Raw genomic sequence first — 14,420 nt, forward strand, 5'->3', positions numbered from 1 at the left:
TTATTTTTTTTGCTACTGAATTTTGCATTTACTTCTCAAGACTGAATTTACCTCCTCAGGCCACAGGGTTTTTGCAAATGATATAAATGGTACGGAAGCCTGTGAGGAAATGTTGACTGAAGGGCTCAGGGAACTGCTAGCAGTAGTAAGGAAACGCGCTGATCAACGCAAGCAAGCATGGGGTGTCTCCCACGGAGCGGGGCCAGCTGCCTTCAAACCTGCCAAGGGACCAGCAGCCGCTGCAGCCACCCTCCCTCCTGCCTCCCCATGCCTCATCCTTGCCCCTCAGCAGATGAGGAGGGATCCACTACGGCAGATCCACAATGGAGAGGAGGTTCTCCTAGGTATTTAGGTATCTAATGGCTGCTGCTTTAAATATGGCTTATGCAAATGTCATTTGACACAAACTGACATAACTGCTGAGTATCTATCAACTGAAAATTTGACATGTAAGTGCCATTTCTCTAGTATATTTTATTTTTGGCAAGAAATACAATAGGACATGATTTTTCTGCCTGTGCATGCCTCCATCAAAGGTACTTCTCTAAACGAATGAAGCTTTCTGGTAAAGTGCTTTTGACCTATTTCATCACCAGTTTAACACGTTGCCAAGAAATAAAATGCAGCCAAATTGTTCCTGCTTATTTTTGAAGCTGTGGTACAAAATGTAGAGTTAGAAAAGCTTTCAAAAATTGAACTGTTCAATGAATGCACCTCCAGCGATATCCTATATGGGCTGCTCACATCCAGGTCAGTGAGAACACAAAATTTTGACTCATAAAGCCCCTATACGTTTTTTTTTCAGTCAGAACTGGCAAAGTTTGTTCCTACAGGAGTTTTCAGGAATGTAGCATGGTTCAACAGACTGAAAGAAATCTTACTGCAGAGCTACCCTGTCTTTCACACTTAATGAGCAGCCCAGCGCCTGTAAGGGCTCTCGTCTTCCTTGCATGTAAAACAGACCTCAAAAGCCATGTCCAGACCCAAAATGGGGTGGGCTAGACACCCATGCTCTTTCACATACGGAAGGCTTTGGGAAGAAGATGCCAGGAGCGTGAGGTGCTGCAGAAATGCCCTGGGAAACAGAGGAGAAATGCTTTGCCTCTGCTAGAAAGTATTTGCCAGGATAGTCTATGCTGCAAACGCTGAGCAGCTGCAACAGGTGAGAGAGACGATTACACCACTGCCAGCATTGCTTTTGCCAACGCAGGTGGTTTGCCACCGCGTGCTCTGCCTGCAGCATCTGCTCTGCCTGGGTAAAACCTGATAGAGCCCAGGCGGGAGGAACTTTGCCTCATGTTACCACCTGAGACAAATTCACGATACCTATCTTGGACTGACTTCAGTTAGCTGTTCCTAAGTAAAAAATGCTATTGAAAACTTGATTGCACTTTTTTTTTTACAGTGGAGTTACTTCTTACAACTTGGGCGATAACCCTTGAGGCAAGCAATGCCGGATTCATCCAGCAGCACTGGTGGGGAGGTATGTATCTTTCTGGAGGCATCTGACAGTAGCTGATTTTATCATGCAAAAGTGAAGGATATCCAGATGATTTTTCTTGTTTTCCATATAAAAGCAGTTCATTACGCACTGGCACCTGTTTGAAGAAGCAGACCCTACTCACCATCTGCTTCCCTACCAAGGGAAGCAAAAATAATGGATGGTATGGTGCCAGCTGCAGGAGGGACAGCTACAGTGTGAGTTAAATGCTTGAATGTTCCCCGCTAGATCTGAAATTTTTTCCTGCTTGCGCAAGAGTCATATGAAGGTGGCTACTCTTATTTAACGAAAATGTGTGTATTTTGTTAGATTTGGCCTAAAGTTCAATGACTTGCAGAAATAAGTCCATTTCTGAAGTGAGGAGGAAGGAAGAAGCCCTTGTCTTCTCTCCCAATAAGCAGTCAGACCCCTTCTTTCTAATTTCTGTGTCCCCAGATCAAATGTTTTAAATTCTAGACAAAGTTGTGGCAATTGGACAGTGTTGGTATAGTTAAAATTTACAGTCTTTCCTGATGGAGTGTTCAGCGGAATGAAATTGTTAGTATGTTTATAGTTTATATGCAGAAATTGAATGTGTTTACACTGAGCTTTGTTACAGTTACTCTAGTTATAAAAACAAACCAACCAAACAAAAACAAACAAAACCCCCAAAGCAAAACAAAAAACCTCCAACCAACCAAAACCACTATGGTCTAATCAAGTTAGTTATACAGGTTTGGGGAAAAAAATTAAAACCCAATGATGCAGCTTCTCTGCTAGGTTAAAGCCTCTGTGGGACCATTCTGGCCACGCAGTTGCTTCCTATAACTGAGACACAGGTTCTACCTGCAGGGAACGGAGGCAGCCCGTGAAGTCTCGCACGCTGTGTGTGATCCTGGTACCCATTTTGTACCCCGTCCCGACACCGTGGGGTGCCTGCCCTGCCTGCTGCCAGCCCTGCAGCCCCTGGGGCCGTGCCCGGCTCCCCCGCCCCGAGGAAAGGTACGTGGCAGCGCTGAGAGGACCTGATGGAGGCTCAGTTCTCCAGCAAGCGTGCAGCCATACCAGGTCCTCTAGCACACTGACCCGGTAGGGCTATAAAGGGTCTCATCACTTTATTTCTTTTTCTGTTCACATTTAATACCACAGATACAGCTGAGATTTGAAACACTTATGTGACGCTAGGTGTGTGATCAGTTCATTTACACAGACATGTTTTGTGAGCTCACATCTTCACAATCTTTTCAAGATTCCCAAATGTCTTGTTTCCCTGAGTTGCACGACATCTGCCATCAGATCTGTCAGTCAACGAGCGAGAGAACAAAATGGGTAACAAGGCGGATGTGGTTAGAGATGAAATGGGTGATGATCCTACAGTGCTGCTGCTCGTTTGTCCCCCAATTCCTTAATTTATAGGTTCACATACATCAAACCGGTGCTCGCTGCCAGTGCTGGAGTGGGGGGCAGGACAGGCTCAGGTGCCACACCAAGGAGCAGTCATCAGCCCCCTGGCCCTAGCAAAGCAGGGGGTGATATAAAAAGACACAGTATATACAGAAGAGGCCAAATTCTCTTTTGAGTTATACCTGAGCAGCACCATCAGCTAAAGGTGTAACAGGCAGAAAATGGCCCATCAGCGTTAATAAAGAGTTTGAAGGCAGTAGGAATTCTGCTAACAGACAATTCATTACGGAGAATCAGTTGTGGACCAGCTGGTAATAAATACTAGAACAAAGTAAATAGAAAGCTGCTATTGCACATGCGTACTCTGAAGTCTATTAGCTGGACCACAAATTCTACATGTTGGTGTGACAGTAGATGCAATATAAGAAATAATTGTTAGCATAAAGGATGGAAAGTTCTCTGGTTTGTCTTTTCATGACATACTTGAGTTATAAAAATCAATTGAATTTAAGATTTTTATGGATCAAGTATGAGAATGTGTCTGTCTGCCTTTTTAATGCAGATTTTTCTATTACTTTGTCAAGTCACGTTGGTTAAAAAATGTTCTCAATTTAATACTGCAGCAAACTAGTACAACTGCACACCGGGCTTTACAGGGGGATGCGGTACTGGTAACCAGCTGATATGCTTTAAACAGAAACAAGTGGTGGTTTACAGGCAGGAGACTTGTACTCAGCAAAGTTTGGGGGGTACAATGGTGCACAGCATAGGGACAGGTAGCCACAGACTTGTTACAAATATCGAAACAACTAAAAGCTTCCAAGTTCAAACACACTGAGTCATTCACAGTCAAGCTGAACAGAACAAGTACAGATAATTTAGCTAGTAAAAAAAAAAAAATACTTTGGTGGGAGATTACATTCCATATTTTTATAGCATCACTGCAATCCTGAAGTCAGCACTGTCCTTGTCCTACTGATATGTATTTTAAAAAAATATTTCAGTACAGTCATGTTCTAAGCCACTTCTGTGAAGGTTGTTTTGTTTGTTTGTTTCCTTTCTACTCGGACATGACATGAAGGTCATTTATTTTTAGCATGTTTAAAAATTATCTTTTTTTTCTTAAGAAATCATTTTTCTCATTCAGAGAAAAATGTTAGTTTATTTAAAAATCAAAATTATGAAAAGTGTATCAAATTCCATGTTTAATATTCCAAAAAGGCAATTCAGTTTTCTCTCTCTAGGGTCTGGTTATATGCTAGCAAAATGCTTAGCAAAATTAAAGCTAACTCTGGAAAAATTCAGCTCAAATTAGCTGCTGCTGAAGTCACACAAACTCTCAAGTGGACTGGGCTATGTTTGCCTGTTAAGGATGGTAACGCCTAGCTCTCCTGCTAAAGTCAGGGATAAAAAATCATATGGGCAAAAGCAGCAGAAAAATAATACTTGAGTGTTGCCAAATTCTGAAGCCATGTGTTTCCTTCTACAGTCTCAACGTTTAGTTTGTTTTTTTAAAAAATCTTTAACTGCCTACATTACATCTTTCAGCAAATCCAGATGATGACGAAAGTCCCGCTTCAACGTTTCGATGTGTGTTTCTTGCCCTCTTCCTCTTCCATTATGGCTTTCTGGGAAATACAGGTAAGTGATGCTCTGGTGCGGGAAATCACATGTCATGTGATGACGCTCTGTTCTGTCCAAACGCGCGAACTTTCTTGCTTTGTGCTGGAGAGTCTTTTCTTTGGAAGGGGTTTGAGCCCAACCAGTCGGCAAGCGGCAACTCGGTACTTCTTTGACATGATGTTGTAGAGGATGGGGTTGATGGCTGCGCTAAGGTAGAAGAGGACAAAGGACACCAAGTTGCAGTACTGGCTGATCACTGCTATCTCCAAGGATCCAGCTTCAAAGGATTTGGAAAATAAGTATCGTCCTACGTGAAAAGGCAACCAGCAGAGTATGAAAGCAAATACCACCACAACTAAAATAAAAACAGCAGAAGAAATAGTGTTAAGTACAAGTATTAAAATATGGGTGATTAAAATCCTATATTTTAAATCTATTTCTTTAACAAATTAATCACAAAGTGTGAAAATACATTTGATAAGTTTTCAGGTTTGTGCCTCTCAATACATTCTCTAGGAGTATAAATTAGCAATGCTTAATACACATTGATCGTATCTAAACAGGCTTCCTGTATCTTGCACAACTAATCTGATGTAGCACACTTCTGACCTATAAAACTTATGTTTTCATAAATAGAGAATTAAAGAAATGAAATGGTGACTAAAAAAGTATAAGAGCCTATCATCTGCAGTGTTTTAACAAAACCAAATTACATACACAATGTGGCAGACTCAACACTGTGGTTTATAATGAAACATGTAATCACTGGGAAGCAAAATTATTTAATACAAAGCAAAATTACTCAAGGCAAAGGCCCAAAAATAAAATAAACCACCAGAATGTGAACTCACACAAGTGCATGTGCCGAGGCAAGAACAGAAGAGTAGTGTACCCCTCCATTTTGTTTGTCCATTTTTTGAAACATGAGTTACTCCAAGAAGAGCAAAACTAAATACATAGCTGCATAATTATAGCTATATAGTATATCTGTGATATTACACTATCCCTGTGGTTGCATTTATATATGTAAATATGATGTATGTAGAATAATAGGGAAGCGTGTATCTTTGAACACTGGCCCGTTTGAATTTCCGTCCTAGAGAAAGGGAAATTTTCTGTTCATATCCTGTGTGCTATTGACCTTTATTATTTTTCATATTGCTTTGAGTGTGTCTATTAATACACCAGAGAGAGAGAAACCAGGGAACTCGAGCGAGGTTTTTTGATGTTCTTAAGCAATTTTTACCAGTTACCCTGTTCCCTCATGTTAGCAATCTTGCTTTCTCATGTCAAGTCACAGCAGAATAATAATAATCAAAGAGCTAAGAGGGATGATTATAGACATCTTTCCCCCAAAGCTTTCTCCACAAACATTCCCAAGTTTAAAGGGATACTTATGCAGGACTTATGGTGGACTGTAAAGCACAGAGCCGAGGTTCAGAGGATGATTTCCAGCTCTGCATCTTCTTGAACCAACCACTTCCATTTTTTCCTTCGTGTATCTTCACCTACAAAATTCAGATACTGTTCCCCTAGCTCTCAAGCAGAGTTTAATCCATGTAATGGATTTTACCACGATGGTCATTAGGAACAAATTTTTATGCATAGTCAATATTTTACGTGTAGGCATGTATATCCCTGGTCTTTCAAATCAAATAGATCAAATCTAACAGTTTGATCTTCACACATGCAGAATCACACCGACTTCAACAGGAACGGGGTATGATAGCTCCTTTGCAAGTCAGGCTATACATTTAGGTGTTTAATTATGGACCTAGAGGCATAACCTTTCTCTACAATTTAAAAGAAGTGTGGATGCTAATCCCATTTACTTAATGTCCCATGACTTGCTAAAGTCTTAGAAAGAGCCTTCTAAATGTTGAGCAGAGTATTACAAGCAACGAGAGCAGACTGCACGGAGCATCTGCTGATACTGCACCCTTGCTAACTTCTTTCCATCAGACTGTTATCATTCAGAGAATATTGGCTCCCTGTCAGAAAAGAGTCTTGCCACTGTCTTGCTGTTCTCAGACCTTGTAAAAGAAAGCACAAAAAGGTGTCTGAAACATTGGAATGCTTGCAGCAATACTGCGGGCAGAAATAAACAGTTATTTCAAAAGTCATTATGGGTAAGTATATAGAAATCTAAACATGGTAGTAATATATGCTAGCTATGTAGTTATTGTAAGTAGAGATTCATAATCCTGAAACTCTAGGAGTGTAAATCATCATTTACTTCCAAGGTCACGCTTACCAGACTGAAGTAATTCTATTGATTATAAAATGTGGCTGAAAGGGCACAAAGAATGCCGCCCTTTTTATTATTCTTCCTGCTGTTGCATAGTGATAAAGTAGGATATGAACAAAAAATAAGTTAGGCTCCCTTTTAATAATTAAGGTACTTAAGACACACTGCCACCTCTTCATCTAGCTCATTAGCCCATCACTTCAACATAGATGCAAAAAGCACAGCAGAGCTGCCACTTGTGAAGCCACCTTCTTGCAAAGCATCTCACCCCCACTGAAATCCACGGGATGACTTGCACTGTAGAGGACTTCTTGCTTGAATAAAAGTACGCAGCAGCAGGATTCTGCAGTTTTCAGACACTAAACTGTAGAACAACTTTTTGGTTTTGTGCATCAAACTCCCACCACATGCACTGACTGTTAAAATTTGTGTTTCCATGTGCCAACAATATCTGTTGTTTAAACCATTCGGTAATGGAAACAGAGTTAGGAATGGCAGTGTCTGTCCTCTAGATCCTGTTTTCTTGAAGTCAGTGAGAATTTACAGGATCTCAAAGGAGACACAGTGCTCCCTGTTCAGCACATCCTGGTGTTTTGCTAATATAAAAATGCAGATTGATTTTTATAAGCCTACACAACCATGCTAGTAAATAACCCCAGTTTGTTAAAACCTTGGTACTCTCTTCTAAGTGCACATCATCTCCTGCTTGCTTAGTTGTCAGCAGCTCCACTGTGTGTTTGAGAAGGGTTCGGTTTTGTTTAAAAATCAGATAAACTACCCTTCTGTAAATAATGTCAGTATCCACAACCGAAGAGGAAAAATGTTCAAAAATCTCCAGGGCACAAGCTAATTGTAACAGTCACATTTTCCCTTGCCGGTGATTGTTATTAACATTTGTTTAACTGCTTGAGAGTCCCCAGCTCAAACCCATTAGAAATAAATCTAAGGATGGAGGAGAGTTATTTTACGAACACCTTGAGGTGTAGCCCTTTGTATGAAACCTTTTCAGCAAATGCTTTCCTTTGGAAGCACCTACAGGGAACTACCAGGGCGCTCTCAGCCTCTCCGTCTCTCTCACACACACAAGCACACACATCCTTTGGAAAAACAGAGCAAGAAGAGTCGTACCTAACATTTTCACAGTTTGCTTGTTGTTCTTATCCCTGACGACAGTGTTTGGACCGATGTTTTTTCTCTTTCTCCTCCAGAGCTTCCTCCCGATGAGGCTGTACAGCACGGTCAGGCAAAACACGGGCAGGAAAAAGAAGATGCTGGAGGTCCAGACCATGATGGTGAGGAGCCCCGAGCGGATGGCGTACTCCGTGGCTCGGCACTCGTTGGTGCTCAGGGGGTTGGTGCCGTTCTCATGCTCGACCCCCACCAAGATGAAGATGGGTCCGGCGCTAACGAAGGACACGGCCCAGAGGAAAAGGATGACCAGCTTGACCTTTCCCTTGGTGATGATCACTTTGGCTCGGAGGGGGAAGCAGATGGCGACGTACCGCTCCACGCTGAGGGCGGTGATGTTGAGGATGGTGGAGTAGGTGCAGCTCTCGCTGATGAACTGGAAGAGCTTGCAGAGGAGGTCCCCGAAGTTCCAGGGCCGGTACTGCCAGAGGCGGAACAGGTCCAGGGGCATGCAGAGGAAGATGAGCAGGTCCGAGAAGGCCATGCTAGACAGGTAGAAGTTGGTGGTGGTCCTCATGTCCCGGAACCGCGACACCACCAGCATGGTCGTGAGGTTGCCGATGATCCCGATGACGAAGAGGAGGACGCAGGCGACGGTGATGCCGGTGAGCACGGGCGCGGGGAAGAGGTGCAGCGGGGGCTCGGCGCCCGTCCGGTTCTCCGCGCCGCGGCCGCCCGCGCTCCCCTCCCGCATCCTGCCGCCGCGGGCTGCGCATCCCCGCGCGGCGCCCCCGCGCTCCGCCCCGCGCGGCCCGGCCGGCCCCGCTCCGCGCCGCTGCGCGCCCTGCGCCGCGCGCTCGGGCAGGTGCGGGGGGCGGGGAGGGCCCAGCGCCCCGCTCCGCCTCCGCCGGGCCCGCCGCTCCCCCCGGCCCCGGGAGGGACGGCGCTCGCCGCCGCGTCAGAGGGGACGTGGGCGCGCTGGCTCCGCGGGCGCGGAGCGGCCCCGCGCTGCCCCGGGGCCGAGAGCCAGCCCAGCGCCCGGCCGGCTGCCACAGCCGCACCGGCACCGGCTGCTCAACTTTGTTCCCCGGCGCCGGAGCCCTCCCCCCGCCTGCCTGTCCCCCCTGCCCGTCCCCTGCTCGTCCCCCGCCCCGCCCCGGGCAGCGGCGGCTCCCGCTGGCGGCCGTGCGCCCCGAGCAGCGGAACTCGCTTCCGCCGTCGGCCGGCGCGGCTGCCCCGAGCGCACGGCGCTGCGGGGGGCGCAGTCCCGCGGGGGCGGCTGCTGCCCTCTCCTTCCTTTGTGCCTTTGCTGTGCCCTCGGCTGGTGGCAGGAGCCCGGTAAAGCTCCAGTTCGCTGAAGCTGCAGTAATCGCCCTCTCCTACATGACCTACCTACGGTTACGTTTCGGTTCGGCACGTTTCTGCTGCCCTGCGCTCTGCCCTGTGCGGACGCGGACGTTACAAGCCCGTGTTTCCCCAGGGGCAGGCTCCCGCCTGCTGCTACGGGATAACGTCGTGCCCGAGAAGAAATAAGGTGGGAGCAGCACAAAGCGAGATCGGGGACAGCAAAGTGACCCCCAGCACACCTGTAAGGGCTGTAGCTATCTTTTGTCTTTTCCAACTTGTCCCCGCAAAGTGTTGGAAAGGGTGTGCTATGGCACAATATGTTTTCATTCCCGTCTTTCCACCCAGAGGGGCTGCATCCCTTCCCTTGTACCCGCTCTCTCCCTTCCCTTGTACCCCCTCTCTCCCTTCCCTTGTACCCCCTCTCTCAGGTGGCAACCAGCACTCTGGATGCCTCTTCAGCACCTGGCTTAATTCTGCTGAGAAACGGGTCTACGCCGGTTTTCCAGGATGCGCTCACATACGTGTGTACACCGCCTGCGAGCATTGCTATCGCAGAGCTGCAGAGCTATACTTCAGGAGGGAGCACAAGCGTGGCGTGACACAACGCTGCGTTGCTCTGCCTGTGCCTCTGGATGTGCCTGTTTTCTGTAATTTACTTTCCGTAATAATGCAAGCATTAGCCTTAGTGCCTTACCCATATCCTAATTTGAATGATATATTTTTGCAGTTTCATCAGGTTCAGTATTTACCACCCCTGCTCTTGAACCATGAGAGAGTGTTGTAGCAAGTTACTGAACAGTTGTGAAATTTTACGGGGGATGGCTACACGTTAATTGCAGTCGAAAAGAAGAAACAGTCTAATGCGTGCCTCACTTTGTTTACCCAGCTGCCTATATAATTGTTTTATATATTTTTGAAGAAAAATCGTGGGCCCTATACCACCAATGTACAGTTAATTCATACTAGAATTTTGTGTATGCCCTAATTTAAAGACATTACATTATATTATGGAGGAGCTGGTAACTGCCTCTGGTAGCTGCCAGATACTTTGTATTATTATAAAGAATTATTTCACTTTTTTTTTTTTAATATATAATATCTCAGATCAGTGGCATTAGCTTCAGGATGCTGATATTTGGCAGAGAAAATGGCCTGAGCTATAAATGTGACTTTTCTACATAGAGAGGATCCTTCATTCTCATGAAATTATTCTAGGTTTTGCTGAGCTGTGTCTCGTCAGAGATGACTGTTCCCCTTTCCCCAGGGAGAGAAAAGCTTTCTTTTACTTTTTTTCAGGAAAAAAAAATATTCCTTATTAAAATAATACTCGAACTGAGGTGTGTGTAGCAAAAGCAAGCAGCCAAAAGTGAGGTAGCTCCAGATTTATATACTCTGGGCAACTTGAGCTTGTAATACAATGAATTAACACTTAATTTGTTGCGAGTTTGATGTGCTAAGTGATGAGCCATTTGGATCAGAAATGGCAGTTGTGCTTTGAATCCAGCAGCATCGATCCCCTTCTTGTTTAAAGTGTATCTCGAGTCAAGGGCTTCTCTGACTGCTTTTCCTTCATGGGGTCAGTGCCAGAAAAACTGTCAGCTGAGACAGAAGAAAAGCAGCTCCAGTTTTCTGATTCCTTCTGATTTCTTTGGCAACTGCAGGCCAAATTTTGATGGGATATAAAGAACTGACATCTCACAAACTTTGCAAGATAATGAATTCCTGTCTCGGCTTTGCATATGTTGAAAGACAGTGGTGAAGATAATGGTGACAGAAGATGTAAGAGCTGTGAGAGAGGATGGCTTTAGGCTCCAGAAAGTTATCTACTAGCCCTCAGCTGCAAGAACAGTACTTGCATGTTGCCTTAACAACTGCAGAAAAGGTTGAAGTCACTGATGTGATAGGGATGAGAAATATGGAAAGAAGCAGAAGTTAAGCACTTTTTATTCACAGTTTTATCCAATAGCTGGATGTATGAACAAAACGGATTTAAAAAAATATTTTTAAAAAAGCATATATAATGCACATCTAGTTTTCATGGAACTCCTGAAATATTGGTACTTCTCTTCAGTAGCTTTAAAGCTGTGTTGAGCATTGGAGATAAGGTAGAAGAGAGTTTCTAATTATGGACTTTTAAAATCTTTCTCTGATGTTCCAATCTTTCCATTTTCTTCTCATCCAATAAAGTTTTAATTCTTGTTTATATTATTGTTTGTTGTCATGGAAATATCTGAAGGCTTTGAATATAGAATGGTTATGGTTTTATTGTGGAGAGATGAAGAAAGTGGAAAACAGACTTTAAGGGAGGGATCTCCCATTTAAAAATGATGCACCTCCAACGACTCGCAGAAAAGCAAATGTAGGGGTTTTTATTGTATCCAGGAGCAGAAGATGTTTTGACTTCTATCATAAATGTGTTTAAAGAACAGAAGGTAGCATCTGGTGTATGCTTTCAAAGGTTATGGTTTAGGAGCTATCATCAGTGAGTAGTGCTGATGAGATAGTGGCAATCCAACTTAATAATGTCAAACCCAGAATGTGCTCAAATGACTTTACACGAGGCAGTAAACATCCGCAAGCAGACTTCAAAACAGTGCTAGTTTATTAATCAGCAGAGCTGTGCTCTAATGCCACTAATTCAGAGGCATCTGTTTTAGCGTAGCTTTTCGCCTTGCTCCAGCTCATTGTGCCGCTAAGTCACACCCTGGGCATTCGTGTCCCTCCTCCTCAGACTTGTTCACCGAGTGGAGAGAGAACGTGGTACATCGGTGTCGCTGTCTAATGCCCTGCACAGCCGCTCACTCGCTCGCCTCCAGTGGGATGGGCAACAGAACGGGAAGAGTAAAAGTGGGAAAACCAGTGGGTTGAGGTGAAGACAGTTTAACTGGTAAAGCAAAAGCCACGCACAGGAGCCGAGCGGAACCAGGCATTCAGTGCCCACTGCCCACCATGGGCAGGTGTTCAGGGCCACCCCCAGGGGAGCTGGGCTCCATCACGCCCAGCGGTGACTTGGGAAGGCAAAGGCTGTAGCTCCAGATGTCCCCCCCTTCCTCCCCCAGCTTTGCGTGCTGAGCGTGACATCATACGGTGTGGGAGACCCCCGGGGTCAGCTGGGGTCAGCTGTGCCGGCCGCGTCCCCTCGCAGCTCCTGGTGCCCCCCAACCGGCTGGCTGGTGGGGCAGGGCGAGGAGCTGAGAAAGCCTTGGCGCTGTGTAAGCGCTGCTCGGCCGGAACTGAAACATCCCTGATTATCAGCGCTGTTTCCAGCACAAATCCAGAACACAGCCCCGTACCAGCTGCTCTGAAGAAAATTAACTCCACCCCAGCCAACAGCAGCACAGTCGGTCACAGGTATGTTCACTCTGGGTTAAAGCTACATAGTGTTTATTAAGTTATTTCTATCATGAGAGTAGATGTATCCAGTATGGTTTTACTATAATTCTACCTATAGAAGATCTGCAGTTTTTGACTCAAAGCTGTCCTAGCTGTAGATGGAAATGTTCACCTGACCTACATGTGTTTATTAATAGTCATTATGATTTGAGTTCTGTTAGCGCCAGAACATGCAGGGTGGGATTGCACAGTTAAATATTCCCGGTCATACTTTCTTGTTGATGACTTCTGTCTCATGTTAAATGGGGAGTGACAACTTGGCTTGCTTCACCAGCAGATGCGCAGTTAATCCACTTTGTCTTCACCCAGTAGTTATATGGGCTAAATACCCATGACTCAATGCAAAGTGAGAATAATATGAGCTGAAGAATTCACAGTCAGACAGAAAAGAAAGTATCTTGAAGAGGCATGTGTGCCTGGGATTCTATTGTGTTTAAATTGCTGGTTTCTGAAAGGCAGTTTGAACAAATTTGTATTCCCTAATGTTTGCTGATGCTGTGAGTGTTATATACGTGATGTGTTTGATGCAGAAGCATTATGTGCATCGAAGACAAGGAGTGTGTTTTCTATTAACTCTGGTAGAACTGCCCCCAAAAATGGGAATCTGATTAAAGTGGCAGGCTTCTGCCATAAGCTGTAGCCTTGTCTCACTGACCATGAGCAGTTTGACAGCATTTCTGCCACAACCCAGTGTCTCAACTCAATGTCACCTGTAAAACTTTCAGAATAAATTCATGGAAATGTCTATATAGGTTTGGATTATGAATGTCTTGGAAAAAGGTATGGTATTACAAAGCAGCGGTGATCAGGCAGTTAACTGTGGTACCCTGGTAATCAGAGGAAAAATAATGATTTTTAACGTGTGACATAGCATGCAATTTCAGGTTGTTAATACAGAAAGAAGTTCTAGAGAACCAAATTTTAGACGATTCTGATGAAGGTTACTATAAATTTCCATGTAACTCTAATGAAAAGAAAAATCAACCTGTGAAAATTGGATCAGACCCAAGGAGGCTGTAGCGAGGTGGGGGTCGGTCTCTTATTCAAGTAACAACAGTCGAGCATTGGAACAGGCTGCCTAGGGATGCGACTCAGCCACCATCCCTGGAGGTTTTTAAAAAACCTGTAGATGTGGCACTTGAGGACATGGTTTAGCGGGGGACTTGGCAGTGCTGGGTTAACAGTTGGGCTTGATGATCTTAAGGATCTTTTCCAACATACATTAGGATATCATAGAATCATTTATCTTCCATTTCTGCTACTGAATAGCACAAGGTGCCTTGGAGGGATGAATGAGATCTTATCTCCGTGTGCTTATTTATGCTGTATTGACCATTACATCCAGTCTTTCTTAGACCCTAATATTTAGATGTAATCTGAAAACTAAAATTATGAATCTCAAAAATCTCAGTGTCTGAATCAGGCTTTTTAACTGCAAACACAGCCCTGATCCTGCCTGGGCAGTGAATACTGCTGCAATACAAACAATTTTTACTAAGGCAAAGAGAGGCAAAAAATAGAAGTCCTTTTCCATGAAGTAATGAAAGGTACAATAAAAGCCAGTTAGCTGGCATGTCCTCTTTCCCATGGAAACACCAGAAAAGTAAGAACCCTCTGCAGAAATAAAAGCAGTCTGTATGAAGGGAATAATTTCTTTTCAAAACCTGTGTGCATCACTTCAATTTGGGGCTGCGGTCATGGGGGCCGCTCCTCCCTGGCGATGGCATACTGGTGCCAGTGAGGCTCAGTGTAGATGGGGAGAGCAGCACACAGACCTACGCATCTGACTCCTGAGGT

The 14,420-nt window shown here is 44.8% G+C and overlaps 1 protein-coding gene across 1 annotated transcript; it reads right to left on the reverse strand.

Moving 5' to 3' along the window:
- On the reverse strand, window positions 1-9,602 carry GHSR (growth hormone secretagogue receptor). Its single transcript, XM_080410547.1, has 2 exons — window positions 7,884-9,602; window positions 1-4,862 (listed from the first exon to the last, which is right to left on the reverse strand). The coding sequence occupies exons 1-2, from the start codon at window positions 8,635-8,637 to the stop codon at window positions 4,558-4,560; spliced, it is 1,059 nt and encodes a 352-aa protein (XP_080266673.1). The 5' UTR covers window positions 8,638-9,602; the 3' UTR covers window positions 1-4,557.
- Window positions 9,603-14,420: the final 4,818 nt, after the last annotated feature.

The sequence above is a fragment of the Falco punctatus genome (genome assembly GCF_963210335.1).
Source record: "Falco punctatus genome assembly, chromosome: 13".
Classification (NCBI taxonomy): Eukaryota; Metazoa; Chordata; class Aves; order Falconiformes; family Falconidae; genus Falco; species Falco punctatus.